Source organism: Aricia agestis, chromosome Z (genome assembly GCF_905147365.1).
Source record: "Aricia agestis chromosome Z, ilAriAges1.1, whole genome shotgun sequence".
Taxonomy (NCBI): domain Eukaryota; kingdom Metazoa; phylum Arthropoda; class Insecta; order Lepidoptera; family Lycaenidae; genus Aricia; species Aricia agestis.
The window spans coordinates 31,495,944-31,521,438 of record NC_056428.1 but is presented as its reverse complement, the minus strand read 5'-3'; the positions used below and the strand labels follow the sequence as shown (position 1 = coordinate 31,521,438).

The following is a 25,495-nucleotide window of genomic DNA, read 5'->3' as shown; positions in this document are numbered from 1 at the left end:
CTTTCCCTTCTAGATATTGTTCTGACTTTTGATGGTTTTCCCTTCTTCTTCATTCTCTAACGACCACTTGGTTCTGAGAGACTAAACCTTTTTTTGATTGTGCCAAATCGCACCAATTCTACTGTGATTATAAATTTTTATAATTTTTCTTTTATTAATTTTTTTTTTATAATTTATTTAATAAAATCTAATAAGTTATATTATATATTTAATAAATCTTTGGCTTGGTAATATTAGCGTAGTATATTTTTATCATCACGTAAAACAACCCTAACCTGATATTGGATTTTCTTACCGGCATATCAACTCCCTTGCTTTTCCAGCCCAAATATTGCAACAAATTACTCGAAAGCGAAAATAAGAAGCTCTGGGTCAAACTACTTGGAGATATAATCCGTAGAAATACTGTAATACGTAATTATATTACCTAGACGTTTATACTAATAACATTAAGTAAACCTACATGGTTTTAAATGTTACATTCATAACTCTTATCAGTCTGAGTATTTGCTAAGACTCTGCTTTAAAACCAAGTAAGTTTGTTTGATACGACAATCACTATAATATTCGAGATACATATCCTTTAAATAAACATTCAATAATACAATCGTAACTGTTCTACTGTAGGTAAACATTTTTAAAATAATACTAGGTATATTACACGTAATGTTACCTGTTTTTGGCGGTGTTTTAGCAAACACTAATGCACTGAGCTGCCAATTAAAAATTGGCGCCTGCATTTCACCGTGTCTTAATCACATAGGTACATTTAACTTAACAAGTTTTTAACCAGTTCACTTATTTGTAGCCAATTCACCTTGCGTTTTTCCTTATTTCAATAAATTCGTAAATTGCAGTTTCTAGTCTGTGTATTAAGTTGTAGTCAGTTTTCGTTGTATCAGTCTTGTTAGTCTAATCCGGTGTGAGTGTCGTAGCCGAGTAAGTCAATTCCGGGTAAAAAAGCCTTGGCTTTTGTCTTTAGTTTCTAATTAAACAGCTGCTTTTGAAAATGTATTAACTCCAGGCACCAACGACTGGAGGTTACTTCAACTCTATTCCTATCGGCCTATCGTTATCTCCCTTTCCACTGCCGAGCATTGTTGATAATTTTTAGTCAAACGGCAGTGTCAAAGTTACAAAATTTCCAGACTTAACTTTTCAAATTACTTTCAAAGTCTGGAAACTTCTCGGGGAATTTAGACATTCATCGGATTCTCAATGATGTTCACGGCTGTCGTGTCCAGTTTCAGTGGCTTCCTCCTGAACAAGAAGTCAGCGAGGCTGGTCGCTCGGCGCGGGCCTCCGCCCTCGAGCAGCGTTTCGATCTCTCCACTGCTCCGAGACTCCGCTACCGGCCGACGAAGGCCGAACTTCTTGGATTCGGAGAAGACATTGTCGAGGTCCGTCGAATGCGCCCTCGTCGAGAGCAGGGATAGGAACGCGGGCAGGCTGGGCGGGTCCGTCAGTGAGATGGGTCGTTCGAGTCGACTCAGTACTCGAGCTCGCACGGCGCTGGCTAGACTCTCCCCTGATGTTGACCCGCCGTTCAGTTTCGGACTCATCGATCCGTGGGGGTTTCCTGAAATCATTGGGTATCATGTTGTTTTATTCTATAACTTACGAGTATATCACAAAAGTGACTTTATGAATCCACTCGTTCAAATCATAAGGTTCGTCACTGGTCTGTAGCAAATTCTGTTACCATTAATTTCCATTACTAAAAGTTATATTCTTTTGTGGCGGGCTGGTAAAGCTGCTTTGCTATACCCGTCTAACTCGAATAGTTGTTATTAGTTATTTTAAGCATGTAAGTATATTACATTTACAAATTCAAATATTTTGACCTAAATTCGAAATATGTAGTAGAATAAAACATCCTGCATTGATTGATACCAAAAAATCAATACCTTACCGACAAGTTAAGTGAAATAATTCATTTTAAAATTTCCATGTATCATACGTAAACGTGCCGGAAGTGTTAAAATTTTTGAGAATTCGTCAGAATTGGGAACTTTGTAACAAACAGAAACTCCTAAAAAACTGCTATCAGTTTCTTTGTACGATTTGCGATTTTTTAAGCCAAAAAAAAAGTGGGGTTACCGGTAATTCTGGTTAAATATTTCAAATTGAAATTGATAAAAACTTTCCTTCGAAAAGTTATGGCGATACAGCTGTTAGATTAGACATGTTTTTGTCATTTTCAATGCGCATGTGCAATAATAGAAATTAAATCAACTTCTGTCAAATTTTGGTACATGTCACTAACACTGACACTAGTTTCATGGCGACCATTATGTTTATAATTTAATAGCGGTGGTCAAATTACATCTCAATTTTTTTCAATAATTATTAAATATCGAATAATTTCTTAAAAATCTATTATAAATAATCATTATAATTAATAATAAGTGTCTGGGTGTCAAATTTTTTACATATTTAGTACTTTCATAATTTAATTGGATGTACTAAGTACTAAATTTGACCTTATATACATCCTTAAAAAAAATCCAAACAAAAAAAGATACTACCTCTGGAGATAGACGGTCTGGGCGAGGTGCCGGCGTCCTCATCCGTGTGGCTCTCGGAGAGTGTCTCTAGCGTGCGGTGGTTCCCGTCACCGTCACGGTTGTGTGCAGTGCCCGATGTTGACGGCTGCGGATTCTGTAACGTTGAGCAGTTCTATGCAGATTACCAGCTCAGCGAGTTACTTAGGTGCGATAATTCATGCAATAAAGATAATTAAAAACTATTTTTTTGTCTGTTACTAATTTATTTGGTATTTGGATGTTTAGACCGAAGTGTTATTGCTACGTTGCTGCGCCACATAACTGTCTCTCCCTTCATTCCGACAACGTAACACGGCTCTTTGTTTTTTAATCTTTCTTTATCTTTTGTAAGTACTTACAAGGTAGGGGTCTGTCACCGGCATAGGCGGGGACACTCCGATGCCCTCGAGGAAGAAGGTCAGCATGTTGCCCTTGCCCTTCACATCGATCATCCCCCGGCACCGCAGCTTGTACCCCCGCGTCGCCAGAATTTCGTACACCTCCTGTGTGACCTGAATTCGCCACAGCAATAAGTGACCAATGTCCAAAATAGACAGTTCGCTAGCTTCGCGTTGTGAGGAACGCGCTTGCAATATAGTACGATAGAAACATTTTATGAACCAGTTATAAATTCTAACTTAATGTCTTTCAGTTCCTTTTACTTTTATTTATGCTTAGGTATAAGTTGTATGAATGCTGAGGTAAGTATTTATTGGTAATTTAATCCATAATATGAATATGTAGTATCGTGTCGAAATTTATCCAAGAGTTCATTAAAACGCCTTTATCATAGCCAAATCATTCTTCGCATAGGTACATAAGTCAAAATACATTTACAACGAGAAATTAAAACAATGTTATTGTGGTACCACTGATTCGCAATGCATGAAACATGACAAACAAGACTTTAGAATATAGGTATATTCACCTGGATGTGATCGACGATGCCAGTGGAGTCCATTCTGGACGCAACATTGACGGCGTTGCCCCATATGTCATACTGGGGCTTGCGGGCACCGATTACTCCGGCAACCACGGGGCCAATGTTGATTCCTAATGATGGAATACATTTTGTTCTAGATATATTCGATAAACTTAATAGCCTCTCGAAAGATTGTTGAGACTGAACCAAAGTCAACAACTTTGGCAAGGAACTTTCGAGGCGCTAATAAGTTTATTTGGAATTAAATTGGATGCGATGAATAAATAAATTGGATGCGATGCGAGTTCGCTTAGCAAATCGCAATGACAATCGCTTTGCACGAAAAATTATACAGTTGCCAGCAAATAAGACAGTAGAAAGTGGTTAAATTTTTCACCCGTCGCTACGCCTTACCTATTCTGATACGGAAGCAGTTGAATGAGTGCTCGTTTACGTATGACAGTTGCTGGCGCAAGCGCAGCGCGTAGTCCGCCATTGCTGTGACGTGGCGGTACCCGCGGAGGTCGCGAGTTGCTGCCGTGAGGCCTGGAAATGGTAGGAACAGGATGACTATTTCGGTCTGATTTTCTTTACAGGTACCTTTGCAATTAATAAGACCAAAATTGTCAACGTGCGGCACGTGCCGACTGGACGTCAAAAAAAGAATGCTGCTGTCACGTATCACACGTCTCTTTTTACCACGCAGTGTTACTGATAGTGACATCTCTCTTGCTCAGGCCTTTGTTTCTCTATTCCGCTAGGTATATTAACTTTATGGTTACAATTACTATGGTATCATGATCTGGTCTTTGATATAGGCCACCTTTTCTCAGATGAAAAATAGCTTTGGGACTATAATATTACCTGACGCAGCCATATACGTTGCACCAGTGCTCTTGATCTTCTCAATATACTTGAAGTCCTCTTCAGCGAGGATCTCGTCGAAGTCCGCAATGATCTCGTTCAGCAGCCTCAGGCATTCTACTCCCTCGTTGTTGCCTTCCAACTCCACGTAGAACTCAGAGAAGTTTGGGATCGAGGCGAACATCACGCACACAGAGTCGCACTGCTCGTGGTAGAGCTCCTGAGAAAGGTCGTTGAACAAAAATAAATTAATTTTGTCATAATATCCAGGGTGTAACAAAACTAAGCGACAATACTTTAGGGGGTGTATGTGTTCTTTATAATAGAGTTCAGTGTGAAAGTGCAGCTCTGAAAAAGTATTTTTTTGTGATTTGTATGTGCAAACGCTCCAGCGTGAGTTTCCCCTTACAATTAAAGTTTTAAAAAAGTTACTATTACAGCGCGGCCACTTTTACAGTGAATTATTTACAGGGTATCGTACACATCTTAAAGTATTATCACTTAGTTTTGTTACACTCTGTAGAATACGACGGTAATAGGACGCTTTTCGCTTCGAGTGCTCCAAAAGAAACTGTTTGTTATTTTCGACAGATGGCGTTATCAACATGTTCTAAAATCTAAACGGTTGTGACTTGTGGTTGTACTGAATAAAAAAGTAAGAATTAATAATAATTAATAATAATAAATTATAGACGAAAAATATCTAATATTCAAGATTTAAATTCACGCCAAGTTCAGTACTTACACAATAACTGTATTTTAAAAAGATGAAACCGACTTCAAAATTGTACGTACTTAATTGAGAATTAAAACTCCCTATCTCCATATTGATGAAACTTGCACTATTCCCTAAGTTGAGTAATACTAGTACAACAAAAAAAGAATTACTGAAATCGGAGTGGTGATTCCAGAGATATATGAACACAAACATACAACATACATACGTACATAATACGTCTCACATACATACTTACATACATAAATACACGTCTTTTGAAATTTGGCACATTTGTTCAGACGCTGATATTAGACTAACATATACCTAAGTACGAAAATTGGGCAGTTCTGGTAATATTATGACATACATACGCGTCGAATTGATAACCTCCTTTTTTTAAGTCGGTTAAGAAACTGCGTTCTTGACGGGGTCATACTCAGAACAGGAAAAAAAATCTGTAGGGTCATAACTCATAAACTCATAAAGTTACTGATACAATGTTATTTCCGATAGATGGCGTTAGTAACGCGTTTCTAGTTGTTATAGTTGGATCGGGAAAGTAAAGAAAATCCTACACGAATAATTAACCCGTCAATCTCCAAGCGGCAGCCGGCTGCCGCATAACAGTAATTGAAAATCTACTGTGTCTGCCATATCGAGGTGCTACGATCGGGAAACATGGGAATTGACAAGAGAATTTAAAGAAAATGTGAACCATTATGCAAAAAAGTTAAGTAAATATAATATTTACATCAATATTCTTGTCGCTGCAGAGAAAGTGTTGTGCGACATGCTCGGGCAAGATGTTGGCGAGCAGTTTCCTGTTGTACGCCTCCAGGTGTTCCATATCTTCCTTCTCGTCTGGAATTATCATTTTTCTGTTATATTCATTAAGAAAGTTAGCCGTAATTATGTAAGTGACGAAACACGACGTAACAAGCGTATAATATTATGAAGAGATGAATGAAAGGTAATAGGTATTTTTTTTAAACGGGCAAAAGGCCCGCCACACATTCCCACCACTGCAACTCCTGTGTCGCCAGGATCAACAGTGGCAACCAACCCGAGGGAAAAGATAAATCTGTCTTGGGACCCGCAACGAAATTAATCAGAAGAAAGGTAGGAGGAGTAGGAGATATCCAATTTCCCTCCCCAAGCAAAGCGGAAGACAGCCAAATTGTAATGAAAATTAATGTCCGAACAAGAGGGGGAAGCACCACGGGAAAAAAAAATATACTTAATACTATATGCCTGAGGAGGTAATAGGTATTATTGTTGTGTAATTTTTTGTCGAGCGAATAAGTTTAATTTTTAATCACTTTCACGTCGCGTCTTTTTGCTGAACTTACCCCAAGGCCCAAGCAGAACTTTACTACCACAAGACCCGAGATGTCCCTAAATTACCTACCCAAAACTAAATTAAGTACCTACTTCTTAACTGTTTGCAAGCAACAGGTTACTTTTCTTTTTCATATGAGTCAATGTAAATTTTTTTCTCCCCAAAAATTACTTTACGAAGCATTCTCGCCAAATTTTCTTTTCCTTTTCCCAAATATATACAATAGTAATTACTAATTACCATTCGCCTGGAGTTTCCAGATGAAGTCCAGTCTGTATGTGCTCTCGGTCTGCTGGGAGTGCAGCATCAGAGCGACTAGCGCGCCCATGGAAATGACGATGTTCGTCCATTGCTGATTCCAGTCCACCTCGCATTGATGCCTAGAGAGAAGTTAAAAATATAAATGAAATATGTAAGACGTAAGTACTTACTTGAAATAAACCTTTAAGCGTTTTAAATGATTAGAAAAGGTACAAATTATAATATACTATATTTTTTATAATATATTCGTGTTTAGAAAAAAAAACCATTAAGTAATGCAATTAATATTATAGTTTAACGTGACGCGTCGATGTGATACGCTTTTAAAGGAGCTCTTAAAAAACATAATTTTCTCAAATAAAAATCGGCCAAGTGCGAGTCGGACTCGCGCACGAAGGGTTCCGTACCGATACAGAGCAAAAATGGGCTAAAAATTGTGTTGTTTCTATCGGAGCCCCCTTAAAATTTTATTTTATTTTAATATTGTTATTAAGTATTAAAATACACATAAAAAATTTAATAGGCCCGAAAAAAATCACGTTTGTTGTATGGGAATATTATTTTATTTTGTTTTCAGTATTTATTGTTATAGCAGCAACAGATATACACAAATTTCAGGAGTCTAGCTATAGCGGTTCTTGAAATACAGCCTGGAGACAGACAGACAGACAGACAACGAAGTCTCAGTAATAATGTCCCGTTTTTACCCTTTGGTTACGGAACCCTAAAAAACCAAAAAGATACACATTGAACTGGCAATCTCAAACCGCCCGTGTTTGTTAGCTTGCCTGTCCGAATTCGTCATGTTGTCTAGTTGCCTCATTTAAAAAGCATCGCATCGTCACGTCACGATGCAATTGGGACTGACCCTAAAGCGGTTTTCATATTCGTCAATTATAATATTATAGTAGTAAAACGCTTTTAATACAGACGCTTCGTTCTCGATTGGGTCGATGACTTTTTTTACTGAGAGCTAAATGACTTACTGATAGCTGTAGAAGTGGCCTTGGTAGAACAGGTGCTTCTGTACGGTCAGTGTGATGTATGTCGCAGTGATGATGATGAAAATGATGGTCTTGATCATCGTGATGAGAATTTGGTGGACCGCGCACAGGCACATTGCAATCAGGGTCAGCTGTAGGTAGTACTGATGACAGAAACACATAATATAATAAGTAAGTAATAACCATTAACCCTCTGGTAAAATGGAAAAGTTTTAGATTACATACTTAGTTAGATCATTGTTGATCGTACAAAATGGCCTGCCGCCGTAGACAAGTGGCAAAACGCTAACGCTAACGCTAGCGCTACAAAATGTATGGATTTGACATTAGTATTCGCTAGCGAAGCGATGACTTAATTATTGTCAAATCGCATACATTTTGTAGCGCTAGCGTTAGCGTCAGCGTTAGCGCTTTGACACTTGTCTACAGGCCCAGGGAACTTTCCTAAAGCTAAAGGAACGGAATATTTGCCAAATTACATGCAAACTAAAATGGATAATAATCATTAGTTCAAATTTTTCTCATTGTCGGTTTCTCTATAAAAAACTTAAAGTCTGAAGAAAGTGATGAAGCGATTTTCGTAAATTGTGTATAAGTACCAGTGATGTGAATGTGAAATGCGGCAAAATTTTGTTTTATTTTATCATGCAAGCATACACCTAAAATATATGCAAAAGAAACATTTTAACTACAGGTGGATTTCTATAGACCTAATCGTAGGTATACTTATTAATTTATTATAGTATCATTTACAGACTTTTCTGTAGTTTAAACTCGTAAAGTGCGTTTAATAGGCAGTTTTACGCAAAATACACAGTAAATCTGCGAAAAATACACGACCAATTTCATTTGCCGATTTCACTTATCGAATTCAATTTTCATCAGCTTTAGTTCGTCGTACTTGAAATGCTTTTAAAATCTTTGTCAGAGCGTATCGCATATCAATTGGATTTAAAACGAGATTTATTTGAGACCAATTCACTAAACTCTTGTGTGGGTGTGGATTGTTTATTAATTTTCCGAGTAGGGGAAGCCAGCCCAAAGTGGCCACCTTAACTGCCAATTTAAAAAAAAGACGAAATATTATATATTTAAAAATAAAAAATGTACTACCAGATAGTGTATTTATTATATTTCTGTTATGTATAATTCATATTGACCCTAATCTTAAAATTAGCTCATGATTTACATATTACGACAATCTGTCAAAAAACCGCTTTGCCCGAGGGCCCGCCTAAAGCGGCCATAGGGGTAAGGGCAAAGTGGCCAGCCCAAATGTTCACAAGAAATGGATTTTTTTTCTTATATTTAAATGTAATTTTTTGGTAAAATGAATACAAAAAAGGTAGGTAGTAAAAAAGGTATTTATTAAAAACAAATTAACAATTTAAATTTGATGATCTTTGTGGCTCAGTAGTTGAGCGTGTTGCCAGCGCTCAAGCTGGGGGTCGCAAGTTCGAATCCCATCGATGGAACAAAAAGTTTTCAATGTTCCCGGATCATGGATGTGTTGTATTAAATATGTGTATGTTATAATAAAATCTTAAAAATATATCATATAATTATTAAATATATTTCCGTTGTCTGGTACCTGAAACACAAGTCCTTAAAGTACATAGCACGGGGCCAGACTGACGTGGTGTGAAACGTCCATAGATATTATAAAAAAATTTAAATATAAAAATTATCATAGAAAACTATATATAATGGTGGACCGGGCAAAGCGGCCAGGTGGCCGCTTTGCCCGGTCCACTTTGCCCTTTGGGAACAGTTCTGTTTTAAACATAATTTTCTCTCACATTTTTTATCATACTCAAGAATAAAAACAATATACATAAAGCTTAATAGATAAGAAACGACACCGGGACAACAGAAGCATTCAAACATACAAAAAAAAAAATGAAAACAGGAAGAATTTACCTTGCATTTTTTTAATAAAACGTGCAATTCTAATGTTTTAGTCACAACAAGCGCGCGCCTTCCCCAACCGCTCCCGCGTCACTGCGCGGGGCGGGCCGGGATGTTCACAATGCGTAAGAGCGGCAACGTCGCACTGCCTTCACAAATAACCGAAATATTAAGGGTGGCCACTTTGCCTCCTATGGCCACTTTGGGCTGGCTTCCCCTAGTTGTTGCTGGATTGGCCTTAATAATATCTCGAAATAACATTTCAGAAGTGTTGTAACAGTAAATTGGTTGTTACATAAGTCAGCGGTTCCCAATCTTATTCAGCCTGTGGCGCACTTACAAGTCAATCTTTTGTCACGGACTCACGGCGCCGTACTCTACCTAGCAATTACAAAAAGATACATCAATAAACATCTTCAATGATTATAGTTAGGTTAAGCAGGTAAATAATAATAAACAAATATTTAATCATCTGCCTGCTTTCTATAATTATTCATATTAGAATTTTATTTTATGTGTAATATTTGTGGTTATGGATAATGTTGGAGGATCGACTCATTCATTGCCTTTCCACGGCACACAGTTTGGGAACCCCTGGTATATCTTTAAGGGGGGGAGGGGGAGGTTATTTCAATAGGAAAATAATAGTATACCTCGTTGATATCGTGTGGGCAGAAGAGAGCACCAGCAACGATGGTCTCGTTGGCCTGATTCGATTGTAGGTAGAGTCCCTGGAATAGGTACATCGTAATAATTTGTTAAAAACAATTCCTGGGGGCCTATTATGAGCTCTTAAATCCATTCACTTTACGTCCTTATACTGACTGTATAAGGACGAGTATAAGGACGTAAAGTGAATGGATTTAAGAGCTCATAATAGGCCCCCTGGTTGGTTTAGGTTAGGATTCACGTGTAAAGAGTTTCAGGAAAAAAAATGTGAAATCGTGCAGCTTGGGAATTGGGGTTTGGGGCATGGATGGAAAGAGTAATATTCATTCTATTACAAGTGATTATAAATGTGACAGTACGTATCTATCTGTGTTTACAGATTCAATGCTGCCGCTTTGGGAAAAATTGTTATGGAGATACTTTGGGCCTCGATAAGGCCTTGTTTCATTTTGAAAAGACTTCTTCATATATGGAGACGTTTCACATTTATGTGGTCTATACTCTATGGTCACCGCTAGAAGCTTGTGGAGATCTTTCGCCTATCTATATTCTCTTCTATCTATTCTTCTATCTACCTTCATTGGACCCCACTGCTTCAACAGGGTGATGACTTTCTGCAAGCTTCTTCTGTAATTTCAATTGTTATGCGGCACCCGGGTGCCGCTTGGCAGTTGATAGGTTACTCGACTGCCAAAAAGTTTCTCAATATTATGTTCTTTTTCTCCACCATTTCGTCGACACACTAATAAATTAATTACGGTGTCAAGGCGAGAGTGAACACGTAAAAAGTCGAGGACTAGCATTATGAATTTACGCGTTTACGTAAAAGTGCCGGCGCGGCGGTGTCTGTAGCTGTCAAGTTGACAGACTAATAAGTTTACGCTTTGTCTCATTCTGGGGACGAGCTTTGGAAATAAAATGAAGCAAAATAAAATATCTTTCAACCCAAAAAGGTTTTATCGCGAGTTAAGTTTTATTGAACATGGCACGTTTATATTTTTTCACTTAACTTAAATATACCCTGTACATAGTTATTGCTGAATGCTGACGTAGGAAGTTCTGAGGAATTGGCGGCTTAAATGAGCGATCAGCGAGTCAACCCCTGCCCTGTACTCCCCCATGAAATATTATTTATAGAGATTGAGTTTAATGAACAAAGAGGGATACCAAAATATACTAAAAGATGATATTAATTATTTACTTAATTATTAATTTTTATAAAAAACTAAAAACTTAATTGTTTTGATATTTAAATAATTTTCACTAGCCGGGGATTGACAATCTGGTATTAGGAGGAAGAAAAACGCCTATAATATTAAATTATCCATTATAGTTCCATTCGATACTGTTAATTACTGTTGTGAATAAATAACAAAAATAAGTATTCTAATGTATATCGGAATTACATATTTCAAGGGATGCAAAGGAAAATATAGAAACTGTTGCTAATTTAATCATAAGTTAATCAGTGACGTCATACGAAAATCTCTGCTCACTCGAGCCGCAATATTGTGCGCCCCACTGCGTGATTGGTCCTCGGTAGAGACGGTAAAATATATTACCTACTCCGATTTATCTATGATTGAAGTCGTGTTGAGGACCGCTTTTACGGACAATCTGGTAGCCGGTATAATGATTTGTTGTGTTCTATTTTTCTATACGCATTACCTTTTTATGATATTTAAGTAGCTAGGAGTGGCTCCATAATATAATGAGTTCTGGGAAGCGAATTCAGTCGTTCACAACAGTCAAAATTTATATCATTACTGATCTGGTCCCTTACAATTGCGCCAAAGTATTTACTCTCATTATTTATTAACGTAAATGTTTATTCGCAATACAAAAAAAAATATTCTTGTAACCAACTAAAGAAAAATACGCCTAACAGAATATGATCCCCGATAAAGTTTTTGGTAGTAGGAAGAAGAATTAGTATTGAGAGCACTAAAAAGAACTTTCCTCATGGGTCGCAGTGACGTCAGGGCTAAAGTTACCTGCCTTCTTTAAAAAAAAAAAAAAAAAAAACTAAAAAGAACTCACCATAACAATTTCGATTTGTAGAATCACAGCAATGACTACAAGGATAGACATCACTTGCGCCATGGATCGGTTGTTGTGAGTGAACGCAGCGAGTCGCTTGATTCTTGGCCGAGTGCGCTAAATTAAAAAATTCGCATTTAAAAATAGAACATAAAAAATACACAATTAAAAAGAAATGCAGTAGGTACAACACGCAGAAATTAACTTGACATCCGCTTCCATATATTTTGTTTAGAAAGAAATTACTATTGCTACGTCTTATAAGATAGCAAAGATATTAAATAATTTAGCCAACACGCTGTAGCTTTTTATACTAACCTTAAAGTTGATTGAGACGACCAGGTAACTCACTAGGAAGATGATGAAGCCGAATACAACAATAGTAGCCACTGTATATGGTGTACTGCAAAATGAAAACGACACACATTATTGGACTTCAACCACGTACACCCCGCGTTCCACTTGACGTTAAATATGATCAAAACGCTAAAAACAGGACGCATTTTGAGCGTTTTCTTATTTTCCTGTTCTGAGGTTTTTATCGTTTTCAACGTCAAGTCGCGTTGCGGTCTGAATTGACCCTAAAATTCAAAATGCGTAATTTATTAATATTATTATTCTGTGTAAATACATATGTACGAACTGGACAATGATACCAGCTGGCGATTTGCCCGAAAAAAACTTTAAAAATGCCTTTGCCTAGTAGTGATTATAAAAAAGTGAACTTACATTGTAAAGACTAGTAGTTGAATGATGACAACCAGGAAGTACACGACAGAGGTACACATGAAGTAAACCTTCAGCATTCGGTCTCTCTCTGCAATGTACTGTGGACAAACATACACAAATAATAATTATAACCATCGAAATACATATCACCAAGAAGCGCCTTTCCGACAACGTCATCGTGTTTCAAGGCGCCGCGCCGAGGAGGTCTAGGGAACTACGAATTTCTCAAATCGCGAAATTCTGGCTGTAGCGGTCATTGACAACCTACATAAATTACATACATAAATTACGAGTAAGTACTCTAGTGTAAGGCTTATTTGCGATTGTCTGGGTTAACCACAATGTGGTTATTCGTAGGTTAATTCAAATAACTTTTCAACGCTCAAATATGGCTCTAGCTACTGTAAAATTGGCTTGGTAATAATTTTTTGACCGACCTAGTGTGACAAGTAACTAAAACTACAGCATTTATTATTCGTAGATACCTAGAATATTCCAGAATATTCAATCATATAAACAAAAATGTGGCGAAAACAACTTAATAATTACAGACCTAGGGCAATAATCGTGAGAAGACCCTGAAATATTAATAAAGCTTCCCAATTTTACCGAAGTGGAGCAACTTATGATAGAGTTATAAATATTATATACATTTATTGATTAACGCTAACCTGACTAACTAGTCTATCCTTCGGTTATACAAAAAGTCGGAAAACTTTCATGGTTCTAAGTTTTTGTTCTGTACTTACTGAGTTTAGTAATAATAGTTTAGTCCAATAAAATTGTACTGAAATTCGCTTATAATTTAGTCGACCTAAGAAATTGTTAGTGATACGCTAATATAATATATTCTGTGGTAATAGTTATAACTAATAACCTAAATTTATTATTGTAATCTACCTACTGACTTTACAGAAGTAGCAGATCGATCGTGTGGTTGGCCAATGCGCGAAATGAAGAACCAACTTCTACTTGACTTATTAGTTAAGTACCTACTTTATAAATATGATAATTATGTGTGGTACTGTGGTTAATTAGTAATCATCAACGCGACGACAAAAGTAAAACAAAATATACTTATCGATTTATAACTTTACCCATTTTCCGCTCTCCACGGTTGTTAATTTCCCAAAGTTTCCATAAACAGATTACATTCACAATCTCCTTGTTTGGGAATAAAGAGTCTAATTTACTTTTTCAACTTTGTCAACCCTCCCTCGGCACCCAATTTTTCTTTTCAAATAACTGTAACTTTACGCGACAGTGAGTACAACTGGAATAAAACATTTAAACGATAAATTATGAAGTCCAAAGGTACGCAGACACTTTTTATCGGGTCGCAGGCAGGGCCGGATTTATTTTATGTATTTTTTATGAGTATTTTAGGCCGAACGTATCGTATTTCACTTAAATTTTGCCGCCCCTATGAACGAACTTTGCCGCCATCCTAGGACGCCATAGGGATAGGACGCTGTTGCCCATAGGCCAATGCCTGTACTGCCTAATGCCTATACATAAATCCAAAGCAGCGGGGCTAAAATGGTCACATTTAGTAATTCCTCTCAATCAATTCAGCAAATGACTTGTCAAAACTGTCAAACTGACAAATGTCAAATCAGTACAAAGATAAGTACAGAAATGATTTGCAAGCAGAGTTGCATTTTGCGGTTTTAGAAAAATGATTCATATCATGATTCTTCAAAGGCGCCAGTAGCCCTTACGGGGGCCCTGCCCCCGTAAGGGCTACTGGCGCCTGTGTGCAAAAAAAGGATTTTGGCGCCCCTTTAGGTAAGTTTTTTGGGTTCTCGGTTTTGGGGCCCCTAAAGATGGCGATTTGGCGCTCCTAGAGGATGGCGCCCGTGTGCATTGCACACATTGCACACATGGTAGCGGGGGCCCTGCTTCAAAGCAACCATTTTAGCCCCGCTGGTCGCAGGTAGACTAGTAAAACTTTTCGTACATGAACGTTGCAATACAATCTATACTTATAATATTATGTTGAATGCTGCAAAGTATCAAATTAAATAAAATAGCAACGATTGTGAGCTTTATTTCATCGAGCATGAAAATCTTTATGACGAATACAAATCATAACTCTTGATTGAGTGTGCAAGTATAATCGAATCAGAATTTGGCTACCAATTAGAAATACCTGAATGAGGCTGTGTCCACCAACGACCGCGTCCATCGAGAACGAGATTATTTTAGGCCGATCGCGTAGCCAATCGCATTATATTTTAATTTGCGATACGCGCGTCTTCCGCGGAATTCTCCAGAATTCGCGTCCAATTTGCGTGATGCTGCGAGTGTCCATGGGCGACGGAAGTTGCTTTCCATCACGTGATTTGTTTGTTGATTGCTCGTTATTTCATAAAAAAAATTATCTCATATTTAATTTGTGTGTTATACATGTTGACATAAAGTTCATTGTGCTATGTCCTTTGCAAAAATTAGCTTCCATTCCATTCCGGGCCGGTACAAATTATTGAGCCTTATTCATAACCTATATTTTGTAACCTGTAGATTGCAACCTCGCAGAGTTCACAGCTCACATGGGTGCAAAATAATGATAATGATAATAAGGATTAAAAAAAAATAAAGCAATGGTAGGCTCAAAATATTTATATCACTACTAAAGTTGAAAAGCACCGGTATAATTATTATAATTATTAACATGCGCAGAAACGGGCAATATAGTACCTAATTACTGAGCTTGAAGTTCGGGCACATAAAGGAATTAAATTAAGATAAATTACAACGTTGTTAAATAGACGCAATGCTGACTTTCGTATGTAAAAATCCTGGCTTATGAAAAAGCCTTAATTACGTTTTTAATAATAAACATTTTATGCTGTAGAGCAGGGGTTCCCAAAGTGTGCGCCGCGGCGCCCCGGTGCGCCGTGGAAATGCAAGAGGGGCGCCGTCAGGCGATCCTCCATCACCAATACCAATAACAAATTACCTGCTTAACCTAACTTAAATCAATAAAGGTGTTTATTTATGTATCTTTTTATAATAGCTAGGTAGAGTCGCGCCGTGACAAAATATAGTGTAACTGCGCCGCAGGCTGAAAAAGATTGGGAACTCCTGCTGTAGAGTGTAGACTAGGAACGTTGAAGCTTTCTCTCTACGTTAGGCGTGTTCCATGACACGTATTACGTAGTAATTAACTATTTAGTTATCTGTGCCATGATTGAGTGTGAATTTAACGGCTCAGTTGGCCCGATACTCGTAGCCATGACCATTACAAGCTATTACAAGTGTATAATATAAACATAATTATTATTTGTCTATTTTAGCACATTATCGACGTTTATAATATTATACAATATGCCTTTGCAATTATGGCTATCTATCATAATTCATATCTCAACAAGAATATGCCCGTCTACACGTAAGTAATCACTAATCATGGAATGGACCAATGCAAAGACATCATATTCTGTGAATTATTCTTGTGAAAACTGTAATGATCAGTAATATTATAATATATCTATGGACGCTTCACACCACGTCAGTGTGGCCCTTTGTATTAGCTCGGTGGTGAGGCCTGAAGGACTTGTGTTATAGGACCAGACAACAGAAATACATAATATTATATTAAATACTTTTATACTATACCATACTGTACATAATATTATATATTTAAGATTTTTATTATATTATGATACACATAATATTTAGTACCTACTACCTACACACCCATGACCCAGGAACATTGAAAACTTTTTGTTCCGTCGGCGGGATTCGAACCCGTGACCCCCGGTTTGAGCGCTGACCACACGTATAACCACTGAGCCACAGAGGTCGTGAAAAGTACTCTTATTTGCTGCAAATTTTAAAACACTAGTTATTCAAATCACTTTGTAATCTATAAATACCCTATGAAATATTTTAGGTTTTCAATAAATTACTTTAGATACTGCGCGATACATTTCAAATAGCTCGAACTAGAACAATTCAAACTTGTATTAGTTCTGGTTGATTGTGTTGACAATACTTCGCTCTGATTGTTTGGAGCAGAAACTATTGCTACTATTGAATTATTAGAAATGTCTTGTTAGTCCCTCGAAACAAGTAATAAAGGCTAACGAAGACATGGATGGATGGATTTTATTGTTCTAGAATCTAGCTGATGTTGCTCGCAATTCCGTTGCGCTCGAATACCTACTTACTATGGCAACCAAAACCATGCATTTCTGCGTTATAATTTACGAGTATTCAAAATTATTTTCCACATTTCCATGTTTGAACTAAATATTTTTTTGGAAAAAAATCGATCAAGCTTGGTTTTATCACAGGAAATTATGAATTACTAGCTGACCCAGCAAACGTTGTTTTGCCACATAAATTGTTTCTAGTATCAATATAAAAAACTTTGATTATATCGACGTGTATATAATCAAAGATAAAAAAGTAGATAAAATCCTATTCTCAGGCCTAACGAATGTACATACAAAATTTCATTAAAATCGGTTGAGCCGTTTTGGAAGAGTTAGCGCACAAAAACTGTGTGACACGAGCATTTTATACGAGTAAGTATTTAAATATTATTAGAGACGAGCTTTTGCCCGCGGCTTCGCTCGCGTTAGGAAGTATTATTATATACAAACTTTCATCCCCTATTTGAACCCCTTGGGGTTGGAATTTATCAAAATCCTTTCTTAGCGGTTGCTTACGTCATAACATCTACCTGCATGTCAAATTTCAGCCCGATTCGTCCAATGGTTTAGGCTGTGCGTTGATAGATCACTATGTCAATCAGTCAGTCAGTCACCTTTGAGTTTTATATATATAGATAGAAGATCTGACTAGATGGCGTCCACAACTCCGTAGTTCGTTGATCGCGCGGGTACCGTACATTTTTCCAGGATAAAAAGTATCCATTGTTCTTTCCCGGGACTCGAAGTATCTGCGTTTCCAAATTACACAAATTACAGCAAATTGGTTCAGCGGTTTGGGCGTGAAGAGACAGACAGAAGCACAGTTTCTTATTTATAATAGTTATCACTTTTCAACGGGCGAGACAATTAATAATAAATTTCATCAGATTTACGACCGGGAATAAATACATAATAATATAATAATAATATTATGTTTTACCAGGTGTAGTTTGAGTAGTCGGGTCGTTATTATTTTGCCCTTTGATTGTTGCTTCTATTTCAACTGTGGGCGGAATAGACCTAGTTGCGCCGCCCACCCGAGTTTAATTTAAAATACAATGCCGGTATAAATAGTCAGTACTTACTCAAGATGCATCTCGGTCTCAAGACGCGGTTCGGCTCGGTGATTATTCCAAATTTTGACAGCCAACCAATCACAAAGCCTGAACCGTGTCTTGAGACCGAGATGCATCTTGAGTACTGACTATTTATACCGGTGGCCGGCCGTGACAATACTTTAGGGTGTGTACTACGTATTCCTTGTCATATAATAGACTTATCTGTGAAAGTATCAGCGCTAAAAGCTCAATTTTTTTTGCGTAATTTGTACGGGCAAGCGCCTAAGCGTCAGGAATTTGCGCAAACAAAAGTAAAAATAAAGTTGCTCTTTCAGCGCTGCTACCTTCACAGTGAACTCAAAACAGGGGACTCATACACACCCTGAAGTATTATCACTTAGTTTTGTTACACCTTGTACCTATATTATATAGGTATGCGTAATTTTTTTGTCATTAATTGATAACTGCTGTTTTTGGTGCGACCTCGGCTAGGCGGTAAATGTATGGTCAAGGTCGTTTGCTCAAGGGATGGCCTTAAGAGGGAACGCTGACACTGTTTTTCCATACAAACGTATTCCCCAATTAACTCCATGGACAATAATTATGCGTCTAGACAATTTGTTTATACAATATAGAGATATATTAAAGCTATGTCTCTACATTTGATTTTTCTAAATATACTTATAAATAAAAAAACATGACCCTTCAAAGATCGCAAAAAATGACTGCCCCGTACCCCGCCAATTCACCGACCATAAAACAAAGAAAGATCTTTAAGATAAAATAAAAACGTAGAGGCATAGACTCACCGTTCCCTGCTGAAGATATAAAAAAAAAAGTAATTAGATAGGCTCTATTTTGAAGGAGGAATAAGAGGACAACAATTGGTTCAGTAGTCTTTGAGATAGGGAATTTTAATTCTCAATTACGTGTAATTTTGAAGTCGGTCTTATATTCGGGCTGTAGGTATGTATCTCCAGTAGTCTAATTAATTTGAAACTTTGCATAAGTACGTATAATTATGAGCCAATGACAATGCAATAATTTGTTAAAATTTTGGAAAAACAAATGAGCGTGAACTGAAGTAAAAGTTCTTGAGCTTCAAATAGGTATATATTGTATTATGTATTTATATAATTGAAAGAAGAAGAAGAAGATGCGCGCGCGCACCTCTCCCGTCTCCGTTCGCCTTGTTCGATCATACTTTTCGTAACGCTCTCGTCACCGCATTTGCCAGCATGCGTAAAGAAGTTTTACTTCAAAAAGCGTGCTTTTTTAGTTTCTTAAATATTTTTTTATACTATTATTTAATTCATGAATCTCACCTTGCGCTCCAAGTTGGTGTCCCTGAAGGTGAGTGTGAAGGGCCTGCAGTGCTCACTTCGGAGGCGGTCGATGGAGCGTGCGTCGATCGCCTTCATCAGGTACTCGTTCACCTCATCCTCGGGCTTCTTGTTCTCATTCGTGTTGTCTGAACCGATCCTGGAAGTAGGTGAGTAGGGTTACATGGACAGTCTGACATCGGTTCAGCCAAACTAGGGTTACACGGACAGTCTGGCATCAGTTCAGTCAAACTAGGGTTACACGGACAGTCTGGCATCAGTTCAGTCAAACTAGGGTTACACCCGTTACACGGACAGTCTGGCATCAGCTCACTCAGACAAGGGTTACACGGACAGTCTGGCATCAGTTCACTCAGACAAGGGTTACACGGACAGTCTGGCATCAGTTCAGTCAAACTAGGGTTACACCCGTTACACGGACAGTCTGGCATCAGTTCACTCAGACAAGGGTTACACGGACAGTCTGGCATCAGTTCAGTCAAACTAGGGTTACAGGTTACACCCGTTACACGGACAGTCTGGCATCAGATCAATCAGACAAGGGTTACACGGACAGTCTGGCATCAGTTCAGTCAAACTAGGGTTACACCCGTTACACGGACAGTCTGGCATCAGTTCACTCAGACTAGGGTTACACGGATAGTCTGGCATCAGTTTACTCAGACTAGGGTTACACGGACAGTCTGGCATCAGTCCAGTGAGACTAGGGTTACACGGACAGTCTGGTATCAGTTCAGGACTAGGGTTAAACGGTCAGTCTGGCTTCAGTTCAGTCCATCACTCTTACTGATGGCCGGAAAGAACACGATAAAAAATGACCAGTCATTCTTTTCGTCGGTATGACAGTGATGGGCTGAATTGATGACTGTCCGTGTTACAGTCATATTTTAAATAAACTTTTTTTAACAACTTTTGTAGAGGAAATTCCTGACGCTGAGGCGCTTGCCCATAAAAAAACACAAAAAAAAATTACTCTTTCAGGGCTGCTATATCACTAAATTTAGTTTTGTTACACTCTGTAACTAAAACTTCTTGAACAATATTTGAAGGATCAATTTAGACAATGACAAGTAAATATCTACTCCCACACATTAAGTTTATGCTCATACATTTTTCTTTCTACTGAAAGTTTGTATTGCGTGTTACTGAGCTTTCAAAGAGACCATGTCACAAAGCCTGTGTTGCCTTTTGTCGGGCGGTAATTATGAAAAGACTCTCTTCAATTTTCTAGTGTTCTATTTCTTCTTCTAGAATGCTAAGAGTCGTTGCGATAATTTTGGTTCCATTTCTGAGTTATAATTGTTTTTTAAAGTGCGAGTTGGTTTACTCAAAGAGAAGTTTAATTTTATTTTTCTGTGCTTCTTAGAAACGCTGTACCTAAGTGTTTCTTATGGTTTATTCAACGGCCGGAAAATGGCTTGCTTTGTTTATTTAGAAACAAAATTTTCATTTTATAAAATTTTTTTAATCTAAGTAATCTATCTCATGTATTAAATGTAGGTACATTACATTTTGTTCTTTTTTATAATTAAGTACAAAAAAAAAAAACATTATTACGAAACATTATGAAAGTATTTAAACTTTTTCTCATATTATCCGTATTCTTTATTTGTTCCCAAAAAAAAAACAACTTTGCAATTTGATGACGCACTTACCACAAATTTAATAATGATTTAATATCACATAACGCAACACCTAACATATCAAAGTATGAAAGGTATTTTATTTTTTATTTTTATTTTTATTCGCACGGAAAACATACAGTGAAAAACATAAATTAAAATTAAAGCTGATTAATTTCTATGCACTATTAACATGTTTCCACAATTAGAAATCTAAACATTAACAAATTATGTTGTTGTTGTTGTATGTTTATTATTACGTTGAAAATGTTGAAATATATTTGCTGGCGCCACATAATAATAATTATTGTTTAATTAATGATGAATCGAAGAAAACCGCATTTATCAAAATTCATTACCCAAAATATATTGGTTCAACAATTTGATATCGTAATGTACAAGTACTTACATAATATTATTAAATTGAATACCAATTATGATTCCTATTCATCAATCATCATATTAGAGTACTTAAATGTTAATATAATAATTTACTGTGTTAATACTGGACCAAGAGCCTGCCTGCCAGACCTTCCTCGGCTACGTAACCTTCGAAAAAGAGTGTATTCTTCGCGGTAAGTGGAGGAATCTCGTCTTCCAGTGCCGGGCATTTTTGACAGCTGCCAGACACCCTAAAGTATTAGACTTTGAAGCTAGCAGTGTATGTACTATATTGCGAGTTTCTTACGCCGGTTCTTCTCGGCGGGGTAGTTCCCGAACCGGTGGTAGGCCTCATGTAGACACGACGTTCTAAAAGAGTTAACTTTGTTAACCTTTTTTAATGAAATAAGGGGGCAAACGAGCAAACGGGTCACCTGATGGAAAGCAACTTCCGTCGCCCATGAACACTCGCAGCATCAGAAGAGCTGCAAGTGCGTTGCCGGCCTTTTAAGAGGGAATAGGGTAATAGCGGAGGGTAGGGAAGGGAAGGGAATAGTTGAGGGTAGGGAAGAGAATAGGGTAGGGGTTAGGGGATTGGGCCTCCGGTAAACTCACTCACTCGGCGAAACACAGCGCAAGCGCTGTTTCACGCCGGTTTTCTGTGAGAACGTGGTATTTATCCGGTCGAGCCGGCCCATTCGTGCCGAAGCATGGCTCTCCCACGTATAAACCTACTTGGAAATAAATATTTTTGATTTTGATTTTATACCAACAATATATTTTTGACACTCAGAATACGAATAGGTAAGGGAGATCGCAGACGACAGACATGGCGCGGCCATGCCGACTGTATGGGCGCCGCAGACTCGACCCAGGACCTGAGTCCATGAAACGGTTAACAAAATCCAGCTGCGCTCAAAAATGTCAAAAAAGTGTAAGTGTGGATGAGCCTACGGATGAGAGTACTCTATGGCCTTTAGCGTTAGGGTCAATTTATAATAGCGCAGAGTCGAAGCGAAGCGAATTCCCAAAAACTGAACACAGAAAATTCAACCTTAAATCCAGAGCGTAACGCATGTACTATCAGAGAAGTTGATTCCTATGCAAATCGGGGACCTAAGTAGTTTGGTCACGTTACGTCAAACCCAGCCGACAGATCACAATTAACATTGAATTGACATATTCGACCAAATAACGTTGGTCTGTCAATTGCATAGGAATCAACTTCCTCGATGGTACATTACTTCTGCGAGGCCAATCAGCGTTGGTCGGGCGCATTCACGCGAATTCGCGCGGATCCGCGCGCCTTTTTAAATTCTCAGAAGTAATAAATTGCGTTAACACTTTGGAGTTAAGGTTGAATTTGTTATGTTCAGTTTTAATAACTCGCTTCGATGCGCTTCGACTCTGCGCTAATAAATCGACCCTTAGAGATACGAGACACATCTATATCTTATATATTTAAACGAGCAATTCTTGTATATATATATATATATATATATATATATATATATATATATATATATATATAATTGGAATCTCGGAATCGGCTCCTGAATGAAATTTATTTAAGTATATAGGGGGTTTCGGGGGCGATAAATCGATCTAGCTAGGAATCATTTTTAGAAAATGTCATTTTATTCGTGTTTCATCGAATACCGAGCAAAGCTTGGTCAAACAGCTAGTATTAATATTATTAGGGAACTAATTTTTGAGCTGTTATATTCGAGATGTTATTATGATCAGTTGAAAAAAATATATTATCGCGACAGTAAAATATGGAGTATGGACATAGGACAGTAATAAAAAATAATTAGTCGGTTATTTTATCATACAATATTATTATAATATTATACATACCGAGAGCTCGGCCGAGGGCACTGTCTGGCCACTACACTCGATAGGTGTAATCAGGCCTTTAATTTCCTCAAGTACTTGGCTCGAGAAAGAAGCACGAGTATTTTGAATAAAGTAATAAGAATGAAGATAAAATGTAAATTGAAAACATTTTAACTAAAATCTTTTACCCTGAAAGGTAGGTACTGATTATTTTTAGAAGACAATAAAAAACATTTCCTTAAAATGTATAAAATAGCAGTAAACACACAATACAAACAATTTACAGTAGAGTAACTTTATCGTATTTTTAATGAAACTCGTGAAATACAGTTAAAGCGCTTCCAAGTTCCAACATAATAATTTATTGTTCTTGAAAGTTATCTGAAAGATTGTGAGTGTGTGACCGACTCAGTCTCGGGTCTAGTGTTAAAACCGTATACTATGGCGTATTAAATAATACTATATTTATACTGTGGCGAAGAAGGGAGTGAAATCGAGTACTGTACAAGTGATAAGCCCCTTTTCGAGTTAATTATACTTTGCACTTCAGATTATTTGATTTGTTGATGGTTTGTTATTATTTAACGAGCGTTTAACAGCGGGTTTAAACGCTTTACCCTTAAATTCAGTATCAACAGTTGGAAAGGACCGTTTATTTTGTACAAAAACTAACTAATTATACAAAATTAGTCTTTGAACGTTTTCGTTTATGCGCAAAATTCATTTGTTTATTTTCGCAATTTGACACTTTGAATAACAATGATTTTAGTAAGTGTGGAACAAGTCCTTAACCAACCTTAGGGTTTCGCGCACATTGTGTCGGCCGTCGGGTCGCCCGCCGCGCCGGGGCGCAGAGGGGCGGGGCGCAATTTCCATTTTTCAGACCGGGTACGGGTGATTATTCATCAACTAGTATGAAAAATGCGGCCCGTCTCGCTGAGCCACGTCTAAATGTGTGCGCAGCTGAACACTTACTTGGAGGAATGTTTGCCGTGCTGCGAGCCATGGCCCATGACGCGCATCTCCTTCGAAACGTTGCCGTTGATGGAGAAACTGTGCTGGGGCTTTTTATCCTGAATCATGAAAAAATTAAATATTGTACAAGATTCATTTCTTTTTTTTATTAAAGACATTTGTATATAAAATATACTGGCGACATTTATAAAATAATGCAATTCTTCGTGGCATTAAATTTTAATAATAATTAATAAGTATGGTTTTAAGCTATTGCATAGCTCAGGGGTCACCAATTAGTTTCGCTCGGGGTCCATTTTAAGAATTGAAATGAAGTTCGCGGTCCGCACATTTCATAAAAAAAAATTAAACAAAGGTAGGTAAGTAATTACGGAAATTACAAAGGTGTTTTTTCATCATCATTTAGATATCAATGAGAAAAGTGAATACCTATTTTGTAGCTAATTGTTATCTCTCTGATGTTTGAAGTGAAATTGGTGTAAGCTATTGATATGAAATCCTGGAGATGTTGATCAGTAAGTCGAGACCGTTTATTTTTACGAAGTTCATCTTCGAAAATGCTTTGTCCGCACACCATGGGTTGGCGGTCCAGTAGCCCTAGCACGGCCACCAGTAGAAGCTGGTGGCCGTGCTAGGGCTACAGATGATCCCTGGCATAGCTTTTATCGCGGCCACGGGCTTTGAGTGCGGCGACCGAATCAAGAAAGTTATTCTTATTTTTATAATCGATTTACTTAAGGATTTTTTTTTAAATATTAGACTATCTCAGCATGAAAAGGCCTTAATTACGAGGGTATGATCATCTACGGGCAACTTCAAGGGGCTTAATACGCCAGGGTCTCGTGCAATTAACAAAAAAATACGGTACATTTGTATGGACAGCATACATTAAAATGCAGGGTAGGAAATAAGGATTAAGGATCCCTAATACTTAGAAAATGTAATTTAATAAAAACACCGTCATGACGTTCATTTAATGTTCCAATTAGCTAATTATTATAGCTTTAATACCATAATTATTATGAAGATGTATGTAACACTATACAGTTTTAATTATACAATATTTTTTCTTTGTTTGATGTGTTAGGGTGCATCCACAAATTACGTGAGGTGT

General features: G+C 37.4%; 1 protein-coding gene and 1 long non-coding RNA gene across 3 annotated transcripts in view; one reads left to right on the top strand and one right to left on the bottom strand.

The window, feature by feature from the left end:
- Positions 1-224: 224 nt before the first annotated feature.
- The window catches only part of LOC121738849 (adenylate cyclase type 6-like), a 151,486-nt gene continuing 126,215 nt past the window's right edge, over positions 225-25,495 (bottom strand). The window contains exons 15-29 of one of the 2 annotated variants that reach the window (XM_042131104.1): positions 24,382-24,479; positions 19,547-19,703; positions 13,001-13,098; positions 12,590-12,674; positions 12,272-12,388; positions 10,216-10,293; positions 7,637-7,797; positions 6,630-6,769; positions 5,802-5,911; positions 4,333-4,552; positions 3,883-4,014; positions 3,475-3,599; positions 2,906-3,058; positions 2,529-2,661; positions 225-1,579 (exon numbers count right to left, since the gene is read on the bottom strand). In XM_042131104.1, coding sequence (XP_041987038.1) covers positions 1,197-1,579; positions 2,529-2,661; positions 2,906-3,058; positions 3,475-3,599; positions 3,883-4,014; positions 4,333-4,552; positions 5,802-5,911; positions 6,630-6,769; positions 7,637-7,797; positions 10,216-10,293; positions 12,272-12,388; positions 12,590-12,674; positions 13,001-13,098; positions 19,547-19,703; positions 24,382-24,479 — 2,190 coding nt within the window. In that variant the 3' untranslated portion in view covers positions 225-1,196. Of the gene's footprint in view, positions 1,580-2,528; positions 2,662-2,905; positions 3,059-3,474; positions 3,600-3,882; positions 4,015-4,332; positions 4,553-5,801; positions 5,912-6,629; positions 6,770-7,636; positions 7,798-10,215; positions 10,294-12,271; positions 12,389-12,589; positions 12,675-13,000; positions 13,099-19,546; positions 19,704-24,381; positions 24,480-25,495 lie in introns of those variants that run through there. The other variant, XM_042131105.1, reaches the window with a different exon arrangement.
- Positions 8,965-24,919, top strand: LOC121738856. The gene is made up of 3 exons (XR_006037349.1): positions 8,965-8,979; positions 14,265-14,267; positions 24,822-24,919. It is a non-coding gene; the product is annotated as an uncharacterized LOC121738856 (long non-coding RNA).